Source organism: Oncorhynchus masou, chromosome 32 (genome assembly GCF_036934945.1).
Source record: "Oncorhynchus masou masou isolate Uvic2021 chromosome 32, UVic_Omas_1.1, whole genome shotgun sequence".
In the NCBI taxonomy this organism is placed as follows: Eukaryota; Metazoa; Chordata; class Actinopteri; order Salmoniformes; family Salmonidae; genus Oncorhynchus; species Oncorhynchus masou.
This window is the reverse complement of record NC_088243.1, coordinates 66,592,000-66,609,965: the sequence shown is the minus strand read 5'-3', so window position 1 is coordinate 66,609,965 and position 17,966 is coordinate 66,592,000. Positions and strand designations below refer to the sequence as shown.

General features: G+C 40.4%; 2 protein-coding genes across 2 annotated transcripts; both read left to right on the top strand.

The window, feature by feature from the left end:
* The first annotated feature begins 597 nt into the window (after window positions 1-597).
* On the top strand, window positions 598-9,862 carry LOC135526489 (alcohol dehydrogenase class-3). The gene is made up of 9 exons (XM_064954898.1): window positions 598-705; window positions 3,286-3,387; window positions 4,017-4,158; window positions 6,054-6,141; window positions 6,936-7,155; window positions 7,447-7,707; window positions 9,047-9,182; window positions 9,369-9,507; window positions 9,644-9,862. The coding sequence occupies exons 1-9, from the start codon at window positions 688-690 to the stop codon at window positions 9,666-9,668; spliced, it is 1,131 nt and encodes a 376-aa protein (XP_064810970.1). The 5' UTR covers window positions 598-687; the 3' UTR covers window positions 9,669-9,862.
* A 596-nt stretch (window positions 9,863-10,458) lies between these two features.
* eif4ea (eukaryotic translation initiation factor 4ea) lies at window positions 10,459-16,788 on the top strand. Its single transcript, XM_064954897.1, has 7 exons — window positions 10,459-10,550; window positions 11,051-11,151; window positions 12,008-12,103; window positions 12,227-12,290; window positions 12,990-13,103; window positions 13,439-13,578; window positions 13,689-16,788. The coding sequence occupies exons 1-7, from the start codon at window positions 10,533-10,535 to the stop codon at window positions 13,801-13,803; spliced, it is 648 nt and encodes a 215-aa protein (XP_064810969.1). The 5' UTR covers window positions 10,459-10,532; the 3' UTR covers window positions 13,804-16,788.
* Window positions 16,789-17,966: the final 1,178 nt, after the last annotated feature.

Sequence of the window (17,966 nt, the reverse complement as noted above, 5' to 3'; positions counted from 1 at the left end):
GTTGCTAGTACCACTGCCGAAAGCAAATAGTCCAGCAGTTCTCTGCAAAGGCAAATTATTAATCTTTGAAATTAGTTAGCTTTCGTGTGGGTTAAATGTGATAATTTATGTCTTCACCATACATTTGTCATTCTTATTGGTGTCCCATATCAAGCTGTAATGTGTCTTCTAAATGGCTACTGTGACTAATCTTGTGAGATACTTCTCCTTGCTGTAATAATAGCTGTGTGGTCAACAGGTGAGATATACTCCACAGTGAAGAAATTACATTGCAGTGTCAAATGTCAATGCCTCACTTCAGAGGTCGATATCCATGTTCAGTTTGTGTACATGATGCCCTTAGTACTCATACAATCTGTTGAGAGGCAAGGCTTTTTTGGCACAGCTAGGTGGGTAGTCATCGTTCCCCCCCCATAAACCCACAGGGTTGCTGGTTCAAGAACACCCCTTCACCAATTGACAGTGTGATCTACTGTATAATAAGGTTTGCTATGATTGGATAATATCCTCCAATAAATGTCAGGACCGTGTGCATTCACTGCATATGGGGTTGGCTGAGGATTTCATGAGTTTCCACAAATCATGGAACACATCGTCATGGACGCCAACACCTATCCTGATTGGTCGAGACGGTAGTTCTTGAACTGCCACTGCAACCACCCCTTTCTCTCGTGCGGAAGAAAGAACATGGAGGCAGCTGGGAAGGTAAGCTCAAAGTATATGAAAATCAACATTGTATACGTTTACATTTTGCGCTTTTGAAATGTGCAATGTTAACATTTTTGCAGTTGAAACGACAATAAAGCGTGTATTTTGCTCGCAAAGACAGATTTTGAATGGGCATTGACCTGGCCGTAGAAGTTCCACGTATAGTCAGCGAGAGATTCCAATAAACATTGTAACGTTAGTCTGTTTCATTTTAAGCGGATGTGAATGAAGTTAAACTACCGTTATGCAATTAGAGGGGTCATGGGCTTTGAATTAATCTAGGTCGGCTATTGCCTACCAACTCCACTATTTACGAGGGAGAGTTGTGGGCGGACTGGAGCTCCGATGTCACATACAATTAAGTTATGAAAAACCAGATGTCAGCACCCGAAGATAGCCCGCAATTGAACCATAATATGGATTTACAGTAGACGTTCAATATGACGATTCACGTCTCCAACTCAGTCATCAGGTTTTCTGAAGACAAAACAGTGGTAGGCCCAACAACGACGAGACAGTAGGTGGAGAGCCCTGGCAGAGTAATGGGAGCAAAGAACTCTACCTAAAAAATAAAAAGACTTCAGGAGACAGCAGAAAGAACACGCTTCATCGACAGGTTGCAGTGGAGAGGGTCAAAAGCTTCAAGTGCATCGGTGTGCACATCACTGACAACCTGAAATGGTCCCTTCACACATACAGTGTGGAGAAGGCACAACAAGCGCCTCTCCGACCTCAGAAGGCTGAATAAATTCGGCTTGGCCCCCAAGACCCTCACAAGCTTCTACAAATGCACCATCGAGAGCAATTTGTCGGGCTGTACCAACGCCTGGTATGGCAACCACACTGTCAGCTACGCACATTGCCTTCCCTCCAGGATAACTACAGCACCTGATGTCACATGAAGGCCAATAAGCTCGTTACGTCAGCCACCCTAGCCACGGCCTGTTCACCCTGCTATCATCTAGAAGGCCGAGACAGTGCTGGGGCTGAGAGACTGGAAAAACGGCTTCTTTCTCCAAGCCATCAGACTGTTAAATATTCACCACTAGCCGCCCAATACTCTGCCCTGAACTTAATCACTGTTACTAGCCGGCTACCACCCAACACCTTAGCCTGCTGTCCTATGTACATAGCAGAGGGGGCAGGTGGGAGGAGCTGTAGGAGGAAGGGCTAATTGTAATGGCTGGAATGAAATCAATAGAATGGTACTAATTAAAACACATTACACACATGGAAATTGATTCCATTCCAGCCATTACAATGTGCCTGTCTTCTTATAGCTCCTCCCACCAGCCTCTGGTACATAGACAAACACGGGTAACTTTTTAATAATGTTTATATACTGTTTCACCCACTTTTATATGTATACATGGTAAGAAATTCCACATGAACTTTTAACATGGCACACCTGTTAATTGAAATGCATTCCAGGTGACTACCTCATGAAGCTGGTTGAGAGAATGCCAAGAGTGTGCAAAGCTGTCATCAAGGCAAAGGGTGGCTACTTTGAAAAATCTTAAATATAAAGTATATTTTAATAGGTTATGGCCTAATGATTTTATTTCAATTGACTGATTTCCTTATATGAACTGTAACTCAGTAAAACCAATAAATTGTTCCTTGTTGCATTTATATTTTTGTTCAGTATACTACACTTTATTATGGGTATTTTTGTGACCATAATTAAAATAGTGTAGTAGAGACCACATTGCTTTTTGCTTCTCAGGGCGGTAACATCAGCTAGAATCACAAACGGTTCATTGCTGTTTCAAGTTGTCTCATGTTTGAACCAGTCCCCTCCAGATTAAACTAGAGATTGCATACTGGCTTTAGTAGGCCTGGCTCTAGACTACAGATTAAAGTCCGTCCAACTGCTAAGAGGCCCAGTGTTAGAGGAATTCTATATTCCTATATGTTTTGTAGCCAAAACCAAATTCACACTCTATCTATTTCATAATAAGTTGTAAGTTTATAATTTTTGCATGAAATAGATGGAGACCAGTCTTAAAAGTCAGGTAACAGCGTTTAATTCAAGAGAGTACTGGTTCATACACATTTTTCCACAGGTTATAAACTGAAAATGACGTCAGCATTTTATCACACTCTCTCTGATCCACACAATAGCGCAGTGTCTTCAGTTCTGGAGATTGTGTCCTACTCCCCTCATAAAGCAAACATTCCAATCTGTCTAAAAGACATTTTCTCCTCCACTAATGGAACATCAAAGAATATTCTTATCTGTCTGAAAGGTTATATGCCCTCCTTCTCCCTTTCCCGCAAGGTACAGACAATTAATTTGTTTTACCTACATTTTCGGTCCTAGTTTAACCAAAAATCCATACATTTCATACCATAACATAATAGTATTAAAACTTAATGGTTCTAATAAAAATGTATACATAATTAATAATTTCAACTATAATTTCCTCCAACACCCAGTCACTGCACATTCCATCTTCTATCACTGACCACCCTCCTCTCTTCAACTGCACTCACCACAGACCCCAATCAATCTTCCAAATTCATATTTTCTGTGTATGAAGTTGACTGTGGTCACATTGAGCTTCTCTCTTCCAGGTGATCAAGTGCAAGGCAGCAGTAGCTTGGGAGGCTGGGAAACCTCTGTCCATTGAGGAGGTGGAGGTGGCCCCACCGAAGGCCAACGAAGTGCGCATCAAGGTAACCCTTCCCTTTGCCAAAAATGTCTAAGACTAATGCACCTGTATTGCACTTGCATTACATGTCCAGCAACAACATAACCAACAACCTCATCCTGCAGTAGACTGCTGGATCTTTGGTTTGTGTGTGTGATACAATATATATTCCTAGAACCATGTCAGTGAGCACTCGCTCTGTAAAACATAACATACTGTTTGATGCAGGCCACTCTACGACACGGATGAACGGTTCAGCAGCTGGAATACCGTGGGGAGCTTCTTGTGTTTCCCTGTCTCCCCGTCCAAATAGATTCAGTGGGCCAGCTGTGAGGAAGTCATCTTTGAAATATGTTCAACAGGGCCTATCTGGCCCAGTGTTTAGACTAGAGAGCGTCATTTATGGTATACTCTATAAGCATTTTACCACATTCCTCTAATAGCTAGCCGTCTGTCTTGCACCATTTAGACAACCATGTGATAGTTTCTATGATCAACATAGCAGGTGCAGTTGTTGGTATTGTACTGTAGGGAATTGTCCTGGTGGGTTGAGATGTGGTTCAACAATTAGGGATGTTTGAGGCTAGTTGGCACGTGCTTCATAGCCTACTGGGTGTGATGGATGAATTAACTAATGGCAATGTTGTCTTTCAGGTCTTTGCGACAGGGGTTTGTCACACAGATGCCTTCACCTTGAGTGGCAGCGACCCTGAGGGACTTTTCCCTGTCATCCTGGGTCATGAGGGCGCCGGGACAGTCGAAAGCGTAGGAGAGGGAGTCACCAAGTTCAAACCAGGTGATGGACTGTGAATATCAACAAATGTATTATCCCTAAAACAGCGGTTAGAGCATTGGACCAGTAAACAAAAGGTCGCTGGTTCAAATTCCCGAGCCGACAAGGTGAAAAATCTGTCTGTGTACTTGAGAAAGACACTTAACCCTAATTTGCACCAGGGGCGCCGTACTACTATGGCTGACCCTGTCAACAACAAATTTCACTGCACCTATAGTGTATTCATACCCCTAGTGTGTTACAGCCTGAATTAAAAATGGATTTAACGGACCCCCCCCCCTCATTTACATAAGTGTTCACACCCCTACGTCTACATGTTAGATTCACCTTTTGCAGCAAATACAGATGTGAGTCTTTCTGGGAAAATCTCTAAAAGCTTTGCACACCTGGATTGTACAATATTTGTATATTATTTTTCAAAAAAGTATTTTAAGATCTGTCAAGTTGGTTGTTGATCATTGCTAGACAGCCATTTTCAAGTCTTGCTATAGATTTACAAGCTGATTTGAGTCAAAACTGTAACTTGTCCACTCAGGAACATTCAATGTTGTCTTGGTAACAAACTCCATTTTATATTTGTCCGCGTGTTTTAAGATCTTGTCCTGCTGAAAGGTGAATTTGTCTCCTAGTGTCTGTTGGAAAGAGTTGTTTTAGCATAAAGATAAACGGAATAGAGCTAAGCACAGGCAAAATCTTAGAGCTTTATGCTAAAACAACTCCCTAGTACTTCGTCGATGACGAGCAAACCCATAACATGATGCAGCCACCACCATGCTTGAAAATATGAAGAGTGGTACTCTGTGATGTGTTTTCTTGGACTTGCCCCAAGTATAACGCTTTGTATTCAGAACAAATATTTCTTTGCCACATTTTTGCAGTATTACTTTAGTGCCTTTTTGCAAACAGGATGCATGTTTTGGAATATATTTATTTTGTACAAGCTTCCTTTTCACTCTATTTAGATTAGTAGTGTGGAGTAAATGCAATGTTGTTAATCCATCCTTAGGAGAAAACTATCATAGCCATTAAACTCTAACTGTTTTAAAGTCACCGTTGGCTTTCTGGTGAAATCCCTGAGCGGTTTCTTTCTTCTCCGGCAACTGAGTTAGGAAGGACGCCTGTATCTTTGTAGTGACTGGGTGTATAGATACACCATCTGAAGTGTAATTAATAACTTAACCATGCTCAAAGGGATATTCAATGTTTCCTTTTAAAATATTTACCCATCTACCAAAAGGTGCCCTTCTTTGCGAGGCATTGGAAAACCTACCTGGTCTTTGTGGCTGAATCTGTGTTTGAAATTCAGTGCTCGACTGAGGAATTTTAAAATTATCGGTATGTGTTGGGTACAGAGAGAAGGTAGTCATTCAAAAATCAAGTTAAACAATATTATTGCACATACAGTGAGTCCATGCACCTTATTATGTGACTTGTCAAGCACATTTGTATTCCTGAACTTATTTAGGCTTGCCATAACTAAGGGTTGAATACATATTGACTCAATACATTTCATCTTTTCATTTTTACTAGCTTGTAAACATTTCTAAAAACATATTTCCATTTTGACATGGGGTATTTTGTGTGTGTGTGTGTAGGCCAGTGACACAAAGTCTACATGTATTTCCTTTTAAAATCAGGCTGTAACAACAAAATGTGGTAAGTCAAGGGCTGCAAATACTTTCTGAATGCTCTGTATCTGGTGTATGTGACAGTACACGTTATTATTTTATTTTAGGCCAGAACTAACATGCCAGAATCAACTAATACCAGGACTTGATCAGTTGAATCGGATGATCAGTCGACTCAGATGTTTCGGTACTGGGCTGGAATGAAATTATGTTTGAATGAAATCGTCCTCCTGAACTGTCTCCTTACTAAAAGTAATTTCTATCTCCTAGGTGACACCGTCATCCCATTGTATGTGCCGCAGTGTGGTGAGTGCAAATTCTGCAAAAACCCCAAGACCAACCTCTGCGGGAAGATCAGGTAACTAGAAGGGAATCTGGCCCGTCAATAGTGCAGGATGAGTCCATTATAGCTTGGAAGGTTGAGGTCAAGCTCATTCTATTTTCAATGTCAGCCAGGTAGGCAGTGAAGGACTGAGCATATCTGTAATGACAGTTAGAATAATATCAGATATAATAGGACCATATGCTACTCCAGTCTTGGGATTGAAATAGCTGCTGTGCGGGCGAAGAAGCAACCAGTGTTGTGAACACCAACATTGCAACTTAAACCAAATGAAGGCCAAATTCTGTCAGGCAAAGGTCTGAAATAGCCCCTGAAATAGTTGACAAAAATCTTTCACTCGGGGGGGGGGCCTTCAGCATTGGGGAACATCCTGCGCGCGTGTGCGCACACACCACGTCCATTTCTATGGGCACAAGCCCTGTTCATGACAAACAGTTTACACCCCTATTGGTGGAGAGAATTTTGCAGGTTTAAAGCTTGTTTCCTGCAATTCTACGTGTTTTGTCATGGGGGCGCAAAGAAAATGTTGTTTTAAAGCAAAAAAAAATCCACGTCTAATGTGTATTCATGTGATATTTGGGTGACAATTGCTACAATATCTGTGGGCTAAAAACCTAAATAAAACAAGGTTAGCTGACATGGGCCAGTTGATCTGGACATTTCGGACAAGTTATATTTAGCCCTCTAAGGTATGCAATGACTAACATGACAAGATCAACAGATGATGTTCTACCCAATTTCGAAATTGCACCTTGTGCATTATACTATTACAACTGGCTGTTACTGATAATCATTCGCCCCCTCTCCAGAATGACCCAGGGCCGGGGTCTGATGCCTGACAACACCTCGCGGTTCACCTGCAAGGGCAAGCAGCTGTTCCACTTCATGGGGACCAGCACCTTCTCTGAGTACACAGTGGTGGCCGACATATCGGTGGCCAAGGTGGATGAGAAGGCCCCCCTGGACAAGGTGTGCTTGCTGGGCTGCGGCATCTCCACGGGCTACGGAGCTGCCCTCAACACTGCCAAGGTTGGTGGGAGATGCCAGGCTGCAAAATAAAGTACCTAGTCTAGAAGTGGAAAGCACAAGCGATGAGTTACAGCTTTGTGTCATTTGGTTGTATCACTTTGTTTTCTATCCTCTGTAAATTAACTTTCCTCTCATGCAAATACTTAGTTAATATGTCCAGTGGTTTCAAATTTAGGAAAGCAAATGAATAGGCAATGATCATAATAACACACATCTGACACTAAAATTGTATTACATTGTTTTACTGACAAAAGCCATTCTGTAACTCTTGCGTTCCCAACCCACCTCCAGGTTGAGCCTGGCTCCACTTGTGCCATATTCGGCCTGGGTGCCATCGGCCTTGCCGTCATCATGGGCTGCAAGGTTGCCGGGGCGACCAGGATAATCGGCGTGGACATAAACCCAGACAAGTTTGACAAGGGCAAAGAGTTTGGGGCCACCGAGTTGGTGAACCCCAAGGACCACAGCAAGCCCATCCAGGAGGTGCTGGTGGAGATGACCGACGGGGGGGTGGACTACTCCTTTGAATGCATCGGCAACGTGGCTATTATGGTAAGACTGTCCATTTAATAAAGTTAATAATGTCATATTAATAAATGATTTTGCTATCTCTCAATTCAATTATCTTATATCTCTTCCTTCACCAGAGAATACTTTTTTCAAACGATATGAACAGAAAATATTTTATATTTATATGGAACAATAAAACTGAGAATATTTTTCTAAAATATATTACTCATTTCAAAAGGGTGGGCTAAAACTGACTAATTTAAAAGCCCTGGATGTGACCTTGAGGGTGTCCTGGATACAGAAACTATTCCAATCCAAACTGGATTTCAGCTAAATTAACTAAATGCGACATTCTGATTTTCACACACAACCTCCTACCTTTTCTTCAACATTTCTCTACCAAAACAACAGTATTTTTTAGCAGTGCATCTCCATTCCTCCAGGAGGCAATAAAAGCATGGTTCCAGTTACAATTCTATCTACTTGAAAACCCTGAGGAAATTCTTCAGCAACTTATTTGGTACAACACAAATATTGAAATTGATGGACAACCACTTTGTTGGCAACCTTTTATTGAAAAACACTTATTTTCTAAATGACATTGTGGACAAGGATGGAACGTTGCTTGATTTTGGAACATTGTGTCGAACCTATGGGGATATTTAAACAACTCATATGCTGAGTTGGTGTCTGCTATACCCCCCACATGGAAGGTTAAGTTGAAGATAGAAAAGCACAACATAACTGTGCGCTGTCCTTGCTATAGGTTCAAGGCTGGCTTTCCCATCACTCCATCAAGCAACATATTAACCCTCAGCTTATCATCTTTGGTGACCTCAATGTCCATAGGTATTCAATTAACAACACCATATTTTCTGCTAGGTAAAATATGAATATCCAAAACACCCAACCTTTTTAAACAATTGGTTAAGACACCGATTCATCCTTGAATGTACAATTTACTATTAAAAATCAGAAACTGGGAGTGTTTAGGCATATTTATTTGACTAAGTTGACTTTTCAATAGAACTCTAATGTTAATTAAAGCAAATATACTGTGTAATTATAGGGCTAAATGTTCCATATGCCATGGAATGTAAGCTAACAATAATTTGTCATTTCTTTTTGTATTAGGCTACACCATGGCATTGTTGTATTGTATCTGTCTATTGTTATGTACATTGTCCTCAGTTCTTATGGTTGTCTAACAAAATAAATACACTTTCCAACACTATGGAAGGTGTTATACCCTTTACCACCAGAGGTCACTGTAGGGGATACTTCAGGCTTGGACCACAACCGCAAAATACATGTCACTTTGCTAAGCAGATGAGTATTTAGGGAATCCAATCTTCTGATGATGGTCAATTGGTTGTTTCAGAGGGCAGCTCTGGAGGCGTGCCACAAAGGCTGGGGCGAGAGCATCATCATCGGGGTGGCCGGCGCAGGGCAGGAGATCTCCACACGTCCATTCCAGCTGGTTACCGGCCGTGTGTGGAGGGGCACAGCATTTGGAGGTTAATGTCGTGGATGATTTTCAAAAGGAACTTTGCCAGTTTTGACGTAAATGTATTTTACTCTGTAAAGTCACCTATGTTTTGGATAAATGTGTAGTTATGAGACTTTCTTTTTAATGGAAGTATGATAATGCAGTAAGGTAATGCATAGATTCCTCATTATGTTTTCCCGTTCCTTTGTCCCAGGCTGGAAGAGTGTGGATAGCGTCCCCAAACTAGTGACTGACTACATGAACAAGAAGCTGAAGGTGGATGAGTTTGTAACCCACACCTTGCCTTTTGACCAGATCAATGAGGGCTTTGACCTCATGCATGCTGGAAAGAGGTAATTAGATCAGGTGTTGCATCATATTTCATCAGTGTGATGTTAGTTTCTAAAAAATATATACTTCCAACACAAAGTATATTAAAGGCCTTTAAATCTGTATGCTAATCACCATATTTTAATGTGTCCTTTACAGTATCCGTACCGTCTTGAAGTTCTGAAGTGCCTCCCTGCCATGTTGAGCATCACATTCACCTTCAGGCCTTTATAAAACAATCACCTTTCATACACTGTAGCACTTAACCCTGTGCACTTAATGTCATTCAACTTTCAGAATTAGCTCTCCAGTCCAGTTGCGTACATATGTAGCTCTGTCCATGTCAATTAGGATCAATAAAACATTTCAAAAAAGCAATAGTCCTCTCTTGTGTTTTCTTTAGTTTTTTAAATGGAATGTGCCATAGGTACCGGCTATACTTTTGAAAAAATGTTTTTTTCTGGATGACTCAGAAATTGGACAAAGGACTTTCCAGACTAAAGCTCAACCATTTAATCCTATTGAAGTCTGGCAATCATCCAGAGCTCCAAAACCAAATGGTTTACTTATGCGACATTGATTTGAATGATCATGGATGCATCATTGAAAGGGACTTAACAGGTAAAACATGATGGAGCAAAACAACTTAGGCACTATTTTCAGCAGAGTATTGGCATGTTTTGATATTGACTGATGCAGTAAGATTGTCACTGAGTCACCCTGGTATCAAAGCATATGAAAATGCATGCACTGATTAATGGAGACTAAATAAAATGTTTGCATTGTGTACTGATGAAGTGGTAATAAAATAGGTGGGTAAACCCTAATGCCTTAAACTAGTGTAAAAATAAAACGATTCACAAAATAAATAATGGTCATAGACTTAATGACTACTTTCCAAGTGCTCCAAGCAAATTTGAAGTTGGAAGAGCTCAAATCTGTGAGCATGCGCAGTTAGGTTTACCTTACTTGGTTGTCATGTTGGAAAGCGCAATCCAATCCGCTTTTATGTTTCACATTACAGAATAGTGAATCCGATAATCAGAAGATGGCGACAGCTGAGTCGGTGAGGGATTGCATTAACTCTACATTTTGTAAGATAATGGGCAGTTTTAGGTTACAGTTATACTCAAATATATAACGTGATATATTAGCTAGTGATGCAAATGTATGGTGGGTGTTGCTGCGAGTGCACGACCACCGCAAATGTGGGAATGATTGTTGGAATGTTCGACTCTTCGAGGGCTCTTAAGTGAACTACAAGCTGTCGCTAGCTAATCGATTGTGCATGCTGGAGTTGGGGATATAGCAAGTTACAAGACGTCTCAATGTTAGTCACTATACCTTCATAAATATTGAAGGTTAAAATTATCCATGCCCGGCAGTGTCAACCGTTAACAGTACTAGTAACAGGCATGATCGCCACCGCTCCTTCAAGAAAGGTGGCTAGCGAGTTGACCTTCTTGGTGCGTTCCAGGGATAAGTTGCACCAGTTGGGCGTAAAAATGTAAATGGTTTATCTCAAATGTTAGGTCGCTTTTTGAGATCTCTTCCCCATCTCTCCAGGAATCAAGTTTGAATCCCCCTAATTCCGAGGCGAAAAAAAGTGAAACTGGTCAAGAAGTTGTAAATCCTGAAGATTACATCAAACATCCACTACAAAATAGGTAAGTACTATAGCTGCTTAACCTAGCTAGTTCCACATGAAAATACACAACTAATTATATCCATTGGGATATCAGTATCCACTAGTGTTAATGCCTGACTATAGTTTATACCAGTCTTGTCAGGTATGGGTTAAAATATTACAGGAAGCACTGTATATCCCTAAAAGTGTACTGTGGTGCTTATCTGCACCATTATCCACAGACCACTTGCCCTATTACCACAAGGTTGCTGGTTCAAGTGCTGCTCATCTTATTATATGCCATGTAACAGACATGAGTGAATGCATTTTACATATGGGTGGCCGCAGCGGGAATCGAACCCACAACCTTTGGCATTGCAAGCGCCATGCTCTACCAGCCACACAGGACCAACATCTTCCCCCTCAATCGCTACACAATGTGTAAGAAACGTACATAGTAAACTGAAAACTGTCAAGGTTGACGTGGAGTGTGTTTTGCCTGATGCATTGTCAATATACGCTTTTAGGCTATAGACAGGTTGGTTGTTAAGCAACAAAACTGACGTATATGCAACTGTGGGGCAAAACTGACAGGGTTGGCTTAGAATGTTGACATGTAAACTATATTTAGTCTGCAAATGTTAATTGAAAATACATTTGCACATTGAGCTCTTGTCTTTCAAGTACATCGTTGTTGGTTAGCTAGCTAGTGAATTCTTGCCATATTAGCATTGCCATGAAATCAGTCAAAACACCTGTTGTTAGATATCTGACCGTTCGGAATCATAACCAATCATGGCCTCCGGCCACATTGATGCTCACACATTATTTTTGTGACATCAGCCAATCCATCTATAGTGTTGACTCAAAATCGTTGAATTTTGTTTGCTATGCAGATGGGCTCTGTGGTTCTTTAAGAATGACAAAACAAAAACCTGGCAAGCAAACCTCCGTCTCATCTCCAAGTTTGACACAGTGGAAGACTTCTGGGCGTAAGTATTTTATTGTAGAAAGTCACCTGCAACATCTTACATATATTCAGACTCTGTCTTACTTTTTTTTGTGTGTGTGTGTCTTACTGCGTCACTACTGTGCCTGTCCTCCTGTTTTCCCAGTCTGTATAATCACATCCAACTATCAAGTAACTTGATCTCTGGCTGTGACTACTCACTTTTCAAGGTAAGGATGATTTTTCCTTATCTGTAATCTCACACATGCTCCTTTTTCTTCCATACTCATTTCTACATCCATAACAGCACATTTTTGTTGAGGTTGTGGCCAGTAGCAGCACCCGATGAAATTGTCCATAAAACAATTATGTTAATTCACAAATTCAGTTGAGTTATTGACTTGCGCAGTGCCTTTTAGACAGAGGGCTACACTATGACAGGGAGTTGTCACATCTCCCAAGGTCTCGTTTCAGCCTGTGGCTTTAGCTTTCACTGCAAGGGTTATGACCCCACCCAAGGAGGTCAGTCTGCCCTAAATAGACCACTACTCAGACTGTTAAACAGCCTCTATCAGTCATAATTCAATGTCATGATCTTATACTAGTATTGGTTGGCTGCTTTTCACGTCAGTCAGCTTTCATGTCCATTCCTTATGTCAAACTAGATTTCAGTTTTAGGTTTCATCTATTCCTCTTAAGTAACAACCAAATGAACCGAGTTGTTCTTGGGTATAGCTTAATCCCTTTATCTGAAAACTAGTTTAATCCAAAGCTCATCTATCATGTAGTATCAAGTTCTGCAAACAAAACAAGCAAATGTCGGGGCTCATCTTTGCAGACAAGCAACCCCTGACCTATAAAGGCAAAAAAAAGTAATGAATTGAACTTTGCCCTTTAACCCCTGAGCCTGGTCTGTTTTTGTGCTGCAGGATGGTATCGAGCCCATGTGGGAGGACGAGAGGAACAAGCGTGGTGGCAGGTGGCTCATCACACTTTCCAAACAGCAGCGCAGGGCCGACCTCGACCGCTTCTGGCTGGAAACGGTTAGTACCCCATCCCTACAGGTCTGATTACATGCACAAAGGGCATAACTACACAAAGATGTATTAACTATTTGTATGTAACCCTACTCTGTAAAAGTTGGTGTATTTATCTCATGTTAAGTGTGTGGGATATAACTCTGCTATCTAGTGGCCTGTCTCTCACACACACACACACACACACACACACACACAATATATATATTCACACAGCCTTTTTCCCAGAAGTACACATCTATAAGTGCATTACTTGGACATGCAATATATGTCTCAGAAAGTTGATTATGTCTAGCTGTCATTAAAGTATTAAAACATCTGGCTGTCCATGTGCATTTCAGCTCCTGTGCCTAGTGGGCGAAGCCTTCGATGACCACAGTGACGATGTATGCGGGGCAGTAGTTAACATCCGAACGAAAGGAGACAAACTTGCAATATGGACAACAGACTACGAAAACAAGGATGCTATTACACACATAGGGTGAGCCGGCGTCGCCATATCATTTAGTTAGCCCTGAAAGATGTTGACCATCTCTTGTTTTTATCCATATCCAGATATTTTTACTAGACTGTATTTTCCCTCCTCTGTAGACAAGGGTGGAAGGAGAGGTTAGGCGTGCCGCACAAGGTGATCATCGGATATCAATCACACGCGGACACTGCCACCAAGAGTGGTTCCACCACCAAGAACAAGTTTGTTGTCTAAGGAGTTTTTTTTGTTGGTTGGTTGTTTTTCCTTTCCGTTTCCATGGCGTTTGTTGAAATGCTGTTGCGAAGTTTAATCTGCTACCCAATTGAAACCAAAGCTTCAACGCAGACAATTGCCTTTATTCAATCAATTGCAATATGATTTCACAACAAAATGGTCTCATTCATATTTGCCCTGAAACAAACCTATACCTTCGATGAAGGGTGGGAATAACCATGAGAATTGAAATACCCCCCAAAAAGTTATCCATGTTCTTTTTTTTATGCGCCATTTCCCTTTTCTTACTGAGGATATACTAGGAGGCTTTTTGTTGATATATTTTATGTTTAACAGCATCACACTCGTAGCTGCCAGGGATTTGTCTCCGTAAGCGTGTTTTCGGGATGCCTAATTCCAAACTAAAAAAAAATATATATATATATATTAGTACCAGTACCAGTCAAAAGTTTGGACACATCTACTCATTCAAGGGTTTTTCTATATTTGTACTATTTTCTACATTGTAAAATAAAAGTGTAGATATCAACTATAAAATAACACATGGAATCATGTAGTAACCAAAAAAGTGTTAAACAAATCAAAATATATTTTATATTTAAGATTCTTCAAAGTAGCCACCCTTTGCCTTGATGACAGCTTTGCATACTCTTGCCATTCTCTCAACCAGCTTCATCTGGAATGCTTTTTTTTCATCTGGAATGCAGTCTAGAAGGAGTTCCCACAAATGCTGAGGACTATAATGCTTTTTTGGAATGTAAAATTGCCTTCAGTGTAAACTTAAACAGCAAAAACCAAATAAGGATGTAGAAAATATAAAATGTTATTTATTTATTTAATATAATCTATCAGTCATCAAAATAATTGCTGAACAGTCAGGAGAATAAAAAAAAATTCCCAACTCATCCCAAACCATCTCAATTGGGTTGAGGTCAGGTGATTGTGGAAGCCAGATCATCTGATGCAGCACTCCATCACTCTCCTTGGTCAAATAGCCCTTACACAGCCTGGAGGTGTGTTGGGTCATTGTCCTGTTGAAAAACAAATGATAGTCCCACTAAGCGCAAACCAGATAGGATGGCGTATTGCTGCAGAATATTGTCGAAGCCCTGCTGGTTAAGCGTGCCTTGAATTCTTAATAAATCACTGACTGTCACCAGCACCACTGTCACACCACCACCTCCATGCTTCACGGTGCGAACCACACAGGCAAAGATAATCTGTTCACCTACACTTTGTCTCACAAAGACACAGCGTTTGGATGCAAAAATCTCAAATTTGGACTCATCAGATGAAAGGACAGATTTTCACTGGTCTAATGTCCATTGCTTGTGTTTCTTGGCCCAAGCAAGTCTGTTCTTCTGTTTGGCGAAGGCCTGATTCACACAGTCTCCTCTGAACAGTTGATGTTGAGATGTGTCTGTTACTTGAACTCTGTGAAGCATTTATTTGGGCAGCAATTTCTGAGGCTGTTAACTAAGGAACTTATCCTCTGCTGCAGAGGTAACTCTGGGTCTTCCTTTCCTGTGGCGGTCCTCATGAGAGCCAGTTTAATAATAGTGCTTGATGGTTTTTGCGACTGCACTTGAAGACACTTTCAAAGTTCTTGATATTTTCCGGATTGACTGACGGTCTTAAAGTAATGATGGACTGTCATTTCTCTTTGCTTATTTGAGCTTTTCTTGCCATAATATGGACTTGGTCTTTAACCAAATAGTCTTATCTTATGTAAACCACCCATACCTTGACACAACACAACTGATTGGCTCAAATGCATTAAGGAGGAAGGAAATTCTACAAATGAACTTTAACAAAGCACACCAGTTAATTGAAATCCATTCCAGGTAACTACATCATGAAGCTGGTTGAGAGAATGCCATGAGTGTGCAAAGCTGTCATCAAGGCAAAGGGTGGCTACTTTAAAGAATGTCAAATGTAAATGATATTTTATTGGTTATTACATGATTCTATATGTTATTTCATAGTTTCTATGTCTTCACTATTATTCTACAATGTAGAAATACAAAACCCCTGGAATGAGTAGGTGTGTCCAAACTTTAGACTGGTAGTGTATGTGTAAAATGTAGAGAGAGATCTACGAGATGAAAGTTGACCGATACTATAGTTTGCTTTCAGTAAAATGTTCTCAACCTTTGGTATTGCAGATCTATTTGGTGTTATTTTTATTTCTCTCACAATATTGTATTCTTCATGTAAACCTGTATTGTTTTTTAAAAGCATTTTCTAAGCGCATCAAGATGCTTTAATAAAGTGTATGTAAAACTGTACTTGTATTCATTGGAGGTGTATTAGGTGTAACTGAATGCCTTGTTTTGGCACCTTGTCCTGCTCCTATGAACATGGTACAAAAGATGACTGTAAATAAATGTAAAGTATGTTGTCTTGAAGCTAGAAATTGAGAGATTATTCTGTTTAAATGGATGTTGATGCCTGTAGTCTTGTTCAAAACTACTGTTTCAGAGAAGCGTTCTTCGTCTGTATCAAGTCCCACCAGACTCATTCACAGTGCAATTGTATGCCCAAAAAGGGGATAAAGGTATTTGATTTATTTTCCATGAGATAAACCTCTTAATGATGCACTCCAGGATCTTAAGCACAAAAAATGTGTAACATGTCATTTGAATTCGAATCATAACAAATCACCCAAATAGATTTTTTTTGCTGGATGTAATATAAGATATTGATGACTTGGTGCACAATTTGACATACTACACAAAAAACAGGGACCACTTTTAGCTCCTGACCACCACTTTCAAAACTACTGGTTGGCTGAAATTATACTGAAGTTTCAGAGTGGGTTCATTCTCATTTTCATGCAAATATTCAAACATCCGCAGAAGGAAAATGTGGTGTTTCTACAAAAGACTTGCTGTGGATAAAAGTCCGTGTGTGATGATGTAGTGCACACAAAATGTACTCTTTTGCTTAAGTTTTCATTTTCCAAATAAAAATCTGCTGCTCCTTTCTGATGTGTGGATGTACTATAATACCTGAGATTTCTTGGTAGCCCTGATGAACACCTATAATTAATGACAAGCCATTTCCTTCCACAAAACATGTCATTAATCATTTCTGATATCTGACCAATTGAGAACAGACCAGAAGAGCGAATATGGTGTTAATCCGTGTGAACTTGTTTAATAAAGCTTTAGGGAAACCCTTTATGTACGTTTAACTGTAACCACCCGAAGTCATCCAGCTAGTTTAAGTGTTCCTTTTTGTTTGAAGATTAGCCAATAGTGTATGAAATATAGACTATGAAACGTTCAGAATCTTTGAAATGTAATCCACATGCTGCCCAATTATATTTGTTTTACTCATTTACCTTTTGACCAATCAGATCAGTTCTGAAAAATATCTCAAAATACCAATTAGTGGGAAAAATCAGACTTTGGCTACCTGTGTAACGCAGGCTTAGATCTGAATGTTGTGTGGCCATGCATTACACTTTTTTCAACTGATTTGGGATCCATCACATATTTCTGGGCTTGCATGTAATGCCGGGTGGACACGACTTTCAAAGTCCTAACATCGCTGAGCATCTCACATTAAACAACCGTCTTTCCTGTAGTTTTTTGTCTTGCCAACGTAGTGGTGTGTGCATTTAACAATCTGGCACAGACAGGATGTCACACACTATACGATTCTTGATTGATTGTAAGGATTCTCGATACCTCACTGACTCGTGAAAACAGTGATGCTCCTCAAACATTTTCAGTCAGACATTCACACTTGGCATACAGACTTGAAATATCTAGCCAACATTTTGAATTGAATAACATTGCTTGTGAACTTCAGAGCTGTAACGATTTGACACTTTGGGTAAAGGCAAGTACAAAAGCGTAGTCATAGTTTGAGAGTACACCAGGCGTGGGCAAATGGCGGCCTGCGGACGCAGTCAAGGCCTCAACTTACTGTTGCGAGTTAGAACAGTTGAATACACAGGGTGGTGCAATTTTGAAATGTGGTTGTGCATCAGCAGTTTTTCTCTTGTCAGTCACTGACAGTCACTCAATTAGCCCATGTTAGCTAAAACCTTTTTTGGAGATTGGTAAATTAGTCTAGCGGTCAGCTATCGAAACTCGTAGGCCTAATCATTGTCAAATTACCGACTGGGGGGTTCCCCATTGATTTTGTTAGTC